The sequence below is a fragment of the Lipotes vexillifer genome, unplaced genomic scaffold, assembly GCF_000442215.2.
Source record: "Lipotes vexillifer unplaced genomic scaffold, Lipotes_vexillifer_v1.1 scaffold302, whole genome shotgun sequence".
In the NCBI taxonomy this organism is placed as follows: Eukaryota; Metazoa; Chordata; class Mammalia; order Artiodactyla; family Lipotidae; genus Lipotes; species Lipotes vexillifer.
Genome location: NW_006798913.1, coordinates 2,079,903 through 2,088,545, shown reverse-complemented (window position 1 = coordinate 2,088,545; position 8,643 = coordinate 2,079,903). Strand labels below are relative to the sequence as shown.

The window sequence follows — 8,643 nt, the reverse complement described above, 5'->3', positions numbered from 1 at the left end:
TTCACCATTTACCTGGGAATACGTGAGTCCAGCATTCCACGATTTAGCTGTTCTCTTACTAGAAAATAAGATATGAAATGCCTATGACAGATCCCAGTAAATAATGCCTTCTTATTCTATTATCCGGTGGAAATATAAGAATAGATTAATAACACTTAAATGCACTAACATGGGGCAAGAGTGGTAAGTGCAAAAAACAACTGCAGGCCAAAAAAATCAATTTCTTATACTGAAAAGAATTACCTCAAAGAACAAATACAGCTTAGTAACAGTTTCCTTTCAAGAAGACTGCTATGCTTTTGGAAACCAGAAGAAACCTTCCTCTATTGTTGGTAAAAGTCTGTGATAACCCTTCCCTCTACGCTCAGACTCGGGTTGGCAACAGGAGAGAAGAGGAGTGTCATCTGTCGTCGTGGAAGGGACAACCCACATCTGGGAAACCCAGACCAGAAGGATTTCAGCCAAGGGCACGAACTGTCCATGATCCCTGTTCCTCTGACTCCATCCACTTGTGTTCTGAGGCATCTGGTGAGGGAGGTTTTTCAAAAGCTATAAAATCAACTGAGTAAGGAGTGATCTTTATAAGAAGCAGGTACTTGGATATGTTAACGTAAGCACCACTTTCAAAAGGTAGGAGTTAAATATTTTCACAGTCAAAACATAAAAGATAATTCTATAAAATTCGTTCTTATAAATGGTCGGAGCCCTGCTACATAAGCCACGGCCTAGCAGCCAGAGAAGAAGGCGGGACAGGGATGGGAATCTTCCCTCCCTTCCTCCAGCAATTGTGCTGGCAATTCTGAGTCCTTGAACTTTGACCTTCAGAAATGGAATCAGAGCGGGGGAGTGAAGGATTGGGAGTTTGGGGCCAGCAGATGCCAACTAGTATATATGGAGGGTGGATAAACAACAAGGTCCTACTGTATACCACAGGAAACTATATTCAATATCCTGTGATAAAATATAATGGAAAAGAATATATATGTATAACTGAATCACTTTGCTGTACTGCGGAAATTAACACAACATTGTAAATCAACTATATTTCAATACTTTTTTTTTAAAAAGAAAGAAATGGAAGGAGAAAAGATCCCTGACTAAAGGAAACTAAAGGTCCCTAACTCATCTCCGCCAAAATAACTGGACCAGGGTGCCGCATGTTCCCACCTCTACCATCTTCTACAAAGTTCCTGTCACTGATGTATGTGACTTTTAGGACAATGGCTGAGTTTATGTAAAATGTAAAATGTAAATGCTATAAACTCACCCTATGAGAATAAACATTTTGGTTACATGCAGAGTCAGTGTGACTGGTCAATATTGCTCTTAGCAAAGGTATAATATAGATATTAAATGAGGACAAATATTAATGATGCAAAATAAGTCCTAATTGCTTAATCAGATATGGCTGGGCAATGATTATAAATACAGACAGAAAGAGGTAAAAAAGGAAGAAAAATTTAAATTAGGGAACAATTACTGTGGGGAAACACATAAAGGAAGAAGAACTAAAGCAAGAATAATCAAAAATATGATCTTAAAGTGCTATAAACCTCTTATTTTAAAATGCTGATAATATGTAAAATAATCAAATGTTTCTATATGATACTCAAGGAAAACTTATTTAAGATTAGGATTAAGGACCTAACTTTAAGTAAGATACCACTATAATGTGTATGTTAAAAGTTCTATGAAAGCCTGCTGAATGTCAGGATAAACTCTATTGGGCATAAATTCTATTCATTAAGTCTCGTTGACTTAAGACGGGGAATTTTCTGTTAATAATCATCAACCAAGTGCCACAAAGATGACAACATATGAAACTATTTTGCATATATCTCAAGATAAAAATTTTCCACTTACAAGCTTCCAATCAAGTATATGACATGTAAAAACTCTTCTAAACATAATAGTTTAAAAAACTACCTCGGAAAGAAAAGGACTAAGACACAAAAAGCCAGTGAAAAGTAAGAGAAAGGAACAGAAGGACAAACCCCAACATGATGAGAGATGTACAGACAGACAGAAATATATGACAAGCCAAAAAGCAGCAAGGGAGAGACGCATGGAGGGAAGGGTGACCAGAGGAAACACACACACAGAGCCTGCAGGACAACTGTGACTTGCCAGGCTGCCCCCTACAGCTTTTAAAACTATGTTACCTTCATCCAAGCACAGGTATAATCAGAAATTTAAACCTCCAGTGTTGGTCATGCGGTCCTCCTAACATTTAGCCAGAAATTCCCCATTCTTGCTATTTTTGACAATAACTGCCTTGACCGATGAGAAAAACATTTTGATTGTCACCTTTTTTTTTTTGCGGTACGCAGGCCTCTCACTGATGTGGCCTCTCCCATCACGGAGCACAGGCTCCAGACGCGCAGGCTCAGTGGCCATGGCTCACGGGCCCAGCCGCTCCGCGGCATGTGGTATCTTCCTGGACCAGGGCACAAACCCGTGTCCCCTGCATTGGCAGGCGGACTCTCAACCACTGTGCCACCAGGGAAGCCCGATTATCACCTTTTAAGAAGTGCATTTTAAGTAGTTCAACCTTATGTTGCCAATGTCAAATAGGAACATGGGTTAAAACCATAAATGCCTAAAAAATCAGCAGACCAGAAACATCTGGTGACACTAGAAATGCAGAGAGTAGAAAGAGAGGATGCAGTAACAGCTACGTACATGATGCTTGGCGAGTTCAATTTCAATGGCCTTGGGGTCTCCTCCGACAGGCTTCTGTTCGCTGAGCAAGCCCTCGGTGTGCGTGAGCCACGCCAGCAACTCGTCCAGTGCGTGCTGGAACTGCCCCAGTGCTAAAAGAGCGCCCTCCAGCTTGTGCTGCAGACAGAGAGGGGAGGAGGACAATCGATCCACGAGTCTGATAGGATGGATGACCCACATTTATAAAACAAGAGTGAACTGTTCAATTGCTTCATGCTGCATAAGTCTTTAAGCAAATCCAGTGAAGCCCAATCATCATATCCTCATATATTTTACGTTTGAAACTTTGTGGTTAAAAAAACAGCATGTGAGAAGCAGGAAAAGTTCCAAGGAAATAAAAGAATTTAGGGGCTTCTGAAGTTTATGTCCAGGATCCCCTAATTTTACTTTTTAACAGTTATTTTACATTATTATATGAACCTGAAATTGGTATTTACCTGTCTATTGATGATCCTCTCATCCAGACTGTCCCATATCAATTTCAGCTCCATCAGTGGGTCCTGAACAGTGTGTTTATCACTTTCTTCTGTTACTTTCTTTAGCAGGAGCTCTGCCTGATGGTTCAGTCTCTCCATTTCTATCTGTTGTTGATACGCCTCTGACTTAAATTGCTATTTTTTAAAAAAGGAGGCATACAAGGAAAATTTGTTATACATCAGTAACTTTATCTTTTTATTTTTTTGGAATTTTTGAATTTTATTTTATTTATATTTTTATACAGCAGGTTCTCTTCAGTAACTTTAAACAAACAAAAATTCTACAGGTTAGATGTTTGTTCTAATTCATACTTTTTATTGGGTTGGGGTGAAGAGGAATAAAATCTAACACAGGGTTTACTGATGAAAAAACTGTAGATAAAAAATGATGAAAAGAAATCTTTTCTCACACCTGAAACTAGCACAACATTGTAAATCAACTATACTCCAGTATAAAATAAAAATTAAATTTAAAAAAAGAAATCTTTTCTCTTCATTCAACGTTTTCTGATGGAATGATTTTTTATTTATAATTTTGCTATTTCACTTCTGTTCTCTACAATAAAGAACTAACAAATTTCAAGGATGAACTTCTTCCAGTGTCTAATTATACATATTCAATAAATGAGTTCTGAAATTATAGGAAGGAAGAAAACAAAATATATATTGACATATGAAACCCAGAAAAAAAAATCTCTAAGAAACTCACATTAATATTTCCTGCTCAAAACACACACACATCTTGCAGTCACTGAACACTCTGTGTTTTCTGTAGCTATGCTGTGTTTATTTATTTATTTATATTATTTTTCTTTGTGGCCGTGCTATGCGGCTTGTGGGAATCTTAGTTCCCCGACCAGGGATCGAACCCGGGCCCCGGCAGTGAAAGTGCTGAGTCCTAACCAATGGACCACCAGGGAATTCCCTGCTATGCTGTGTTTATTAGTATTTATTTATCCTTTGCACTGACTCAGAATAACATTACTCTCACTTGGTGCTTAATGACATGTAGGTAATAATCCTGGCTTTGCCAACCAATACAGGTTAGCCAGTGGTTACATATAATAGGAAACTGTCTTTTCATAAAGTATTGATTTTAATCTCTAATAGTAAATAATTAAATAATAAACAATTAATGGCTAAGCAGTCTCAATTTTTTTCAAGCAAGTTAAAATAATAATTAAAAATAATAACAAAAGCATAGTGAACACTTGCTATATAGTCCAGTTGTTCTCAATAAAGTTATAAAGAAAATCATTTTATCCCCAATTAAGCTAAGGACACAGAAGTGAGAGCAGTTAGACAACTTTTCTGAGGCCATTTGGCTAGTAAGTGGATGAAGGGAGATGCAACTTCAGACACCTGATTTCAGGGCAAGCACCTCATCCAGTGCGCTGTATGAAAACTGCTGAGATATATGTAAAACCCAAAGTAAACCCTCCTCCACACCTGTAATTGTACATAAAGGATATCATGTGTTTACTACATGAGCAGACAGAGTAAAAAAAAAAAAATCACCATCTAATGATGGTAACAGTAAAATTCTCAAGAAGAAACAATTTTTTTCTAAATGAAATATTCTATATCACACTTAGAGATAAAAATGCTACTCTCTTAAAGCCAGATAATAATTTTATGTAAAAATCTAGTAGAGTTCATTGAAAGGGCTGTGATGTCTCTGTAGATAGAGACTTTAAAATTAGGGAGGAAATAGCTGCTCCCACTTTGATAAATGAGCATCAGCACAGAGGAATTCAGAGGAAACGGTTCAGCCATTTTCACAGCTGGAGATCAAGAACCACAAAGGAAAAAAATTACAGAGGAAAGCAGATGGGAAACAACAAGCATTTACAAAACAAACATTTTGGGAAACACTATGATCCCATCCAATCCCATCCACCCACGGGATCCTTCTTTAGCCTGTTGGACTAATTGAATGACTCTGAACACAACAAAGGAAACAGAAATGTTGCTGTATATGTATCAGTGACAATAACACACTACAGAATAATAAAGTTCTAAAAATCCTTACAGTATAGTATACATATGTAATATGTCGAACACACACACACACACACACACACACACACACACACACCCATACCTCATCCTACACCCAGTATGAGGATATATGAAAGGCTATAAATCAAATCTTACGAGTGCTTGACTCTCGTTACATAACATTTTGTTTTGCTAATTTGCATTTTCTGATTTTTCTATAATGAACAGGAATTGATTTAGTAAGAAAAACTACTAGTATTTTGTATCCTTTATTTAACGAGCACTTATACATAACCTATTATGTGCAGGCACTATATTAAACCAGTTCCATAATCAAAATGTAACACTTCAATTATATAAAATAAATTTGCATAAAGCATCCCATGAATCAAGAACTTAAAAATGCAACGTTTGATGAATTTCTCAGCCCCTACCCATACCTTCAGCTCCTCAATCTGCTGCTTGACAGTTTCAAGATCTGTTCCAATTGGAGACAATGAAGCCAATTTGCCACCTGCAATATCTACCCAGTCGAATATTGCCTGAAAAACACGTTAGGTCATGTTATTATAACAGTATATTTGAGATTACTACAACACCTCAAGTGCAATAGAAAAGTATAATCATAAATCTATAAAGATATTAAGCAATGAGCCTGTTTTACAAATAAGGTAAAAGTGGCAATATATTGGAACAGTTATCCCAAATATGAAATAGATGAAACCTCTAATTTTGCATCCAAATTTGCAGAAGAAATTCTATCTTGAATAGAATCTTAGAATACTGAGAACTTTCAAGAAAAGTCTATTTGAAAAAAAAAAGTTTTATAAATTCACCACACAGAATAAAATTCTCTGTACTCTGTCTGACTAAAAGGCAGATTGTATAAATATATTGAAAGAAAAAGATTCAAACCCATCTGTTCATTCAAATAATCAAGAAGTTTACTGTTTGGCACGTGAAACAATCTGTCTCAAGTAAACTCTTCTGTATTACCGAGATTAGCATTAAAATCCTGCACGTATAATGATTAAGACCATTATTCTGAACTGCGACAGAACTTCAAAATCTCCTATCTTCTTGTTCGTTTTAGGCAACACAAACAATCTTTTTTAAAAAGGCTCCACTCACATTTTTTTTTTTTCAGGTTCTGAATACACAAAATTATTCTGCCATTTAATGAAGTTGCCAGGCCATACAGTACTGAGAAAAAAACCTTGGGAAATATCTGGTAGTTTAAACTGATCATGATAAACCCTAAGAACTTGAGCAGCAACTTGGGAAATAAAATGCATTTCACTTTACAATCAAACCTTGAAACCTCTGGAGTGTCTGCAGCTTTGGACACTTACCTACAGCTCTTTTAATCCATCACTGCCTTTCATCCCCACACAGGTGATGCTGCTGACCTAGGACTAGCAGGACCTGTGATGGGCCTTGTTTTTCTAGCAACGGTGATGAGACAAGCCTTCGTGTCCAGCTGTGACCCTGACCTCCTGGGGCTAACGGGTGCAGTGGTGGCAGAGCCATCTCCAGCCCCAGGAGAGGATACAACCTCTGTGACCCACCAAACGAATGTGAAAATCACGATCTGGCCTCACAGATGGACGTAGAGCTTGACTGGTTACTGGCCACTGCTATCCAACCAATAAATTATCACTTTGGTTAAAAAAAAAGGAGTGGGGGGGTTATAATAAGGTGTCACTTGTAGTGAATTTTTTATATATTTGCAAAGTTCAAAACACTTCTCTGGGCTTCCCTGGTGGCGCAGTGGTTGAGAGTCCGCCTGCCAATGCAGGGGACACGGGTTCGTGCCCCTGTCCGGGAAGATCCCACATGCCGCGGAGCAGCTGGGCCAGTGAGCCATGGCCGCTGGGCCTGCGCGTCCTGAGCCTGTGCTCCACAACGGGAGAGGCCACAACAGTGAGAGGCCCGCGTACCGCAAAAAAAATAAAATAAAATAAAATAAAATGAAATAAAATATGATCATTGTTTTTAAAAAAAGCAAAAAAAAAAAAACACCACTTCTCTGTGCTGGCATAAAGCTGGGCTTGTGATATTTATTTTTATAAATATAGAAATGAAGTGGCCTAATAAAAGGGAAAAGATGTTCTCATCTGAGCTTTAAAAATAATATTCTCTTGATGTTATGGAAATACTTAGAGAGGCCTTTTCCATATGCTTGGTTGGATGAAGGATTCAACTGCTGCCACTCTGTTAGGAAATGGAATGAAGTTAAGGAAGGTAGGGAGAGAAATATCCCTGAGTTGGCCTCAACTGACAGGAGAATTTTTAATATTAAAAAAAAAACTTAAAAACTAGTTAATGAACTGAATGAGAGCCCTTGAGGGATGTGAAAAACAACCATTAAAAGGAATTATATACATGGGAAAGAAGAAAACACTTTTTGCATGACAGATTATGACCTAATAAAATAGAAATCTATTTTAGTTCACCGGGAACACTGGCTTCAAATCAAATTTCTTTACATCTGACTTGTGCTACACTTAGTGATATTTTTAGATAGTGTTTACCCCTTTCATCTTATTCCACTCAACACTAGAGCAGAACTCAGACTCAGCTCCATTTCACTGTCTGGTGTTGAGCCATTTATGAAAAATACTGTGACTTTCACTTTAAAAAGTTAAAATATTTCTTTTCAAAGTAAATTTCACTGAATGTGTGTATAAGAATGTGTTTAGGTGTGTATATGAATCTGTACAGTGTCAGAAATCTTCAAAAAGGCAAAGCATGAATTGAAGCAGGTGAGTTAACTGCATCACACTTGCAGCTCCGGGGACATACTGATGCGTGAATTTGTAAGCATCACTTATCACCTGATCCCTCCCTCCAGGAGACCCTGCAAGCCTTACCTGCAGTCCATCCTGGTACTGAACAGCAGCCTGCATTGCCTCCTCAAGTCTGTCCACCCGGTCTTTCCAAGCTTTATTTAGAGAATCCCAGGCTGAATTTAACTACAATGTAAATATTAGAACTCTTTCAGTATCATATGCTAAGTTTCCGACTACTTCTATCAAATATGCTTTAGTTAGAAAAATCCTTTTAGAAAACCATTCTGATAAGAGTAGAAAATATGCAGGTTGTACCTCATCTATACTCTTCTTAACAATGGGCTTGTCGGGTTCCCCGCAAGCGGCAATGAGTTCAGAACCCAGGTTAATAACCATATCCAGCTCTTCCTGCAGTCCGTCTATCTCCTCCCTTATGACCTAGAATAAGAAATGACAGCCTTACTTTTAAGCCAAACCACAATGAAACTAAAAAGATGCACACAGACATTGATGGTAGTTATTTCTAGGAGGCAGGATTGTAATCAATTTTTATTTTCTTCATTCTGTTTTCTAAGTTTTGGCACTAAATTTTTTCAACAAGGGAACACAAGAGCCATTTTAAAGAAAAAACAGTGTCCTTTGAGAAACAAATG

General features: G+C 37.6%; 1 protein-coding gene and 1 non-coding gene across 4 annotated transcripts in view; both read right to left on the bottom strand.

Annotated features, from left to right (window-relative positions):
- Positions 1-8,643, bottom strand: part of DST (dystonin) — a 496,398-nt gene that overhangs the window by 42,993 nt on the left and 444,762 nt on the right. For all 3 annotated transcript variants that reach the window (XM_007471189.1, XM_007471190.1, XM_007471191.1), the window contains 5 exons: positions 8,306-8,428; positions 8,072-8,173; positions 5,639-5,740; positions 3,159-3,332; positions 2,683-2,838 (listed from right to left, as the gene is read on the bottom strand). In XM_007471189.1, coding sequence (XP_007471251.1) covers positions 2,683-2,838; positions 3,159-3,332; positions 5,639-5,740; positions 8,072-8,173; positions 8,306-8,428 — 657 coding nt within the window. The remainder of the gene's footprint in view (positions 1-2,682; positions 2,839-3,158; positions 3,333-5,638; positions 5,741-8,071; positions 8,174-8,305; positions 8,429-8,643) is intronic.
- TRNAE-UUC (transfer RNA glutamic acid (anticodon UUC)) lies at positions 4,046-4,117 on the bottom strand. The gene has a single exon. It is a non-coding gene; the product is annotated as a tRNA-Glu (tRNA).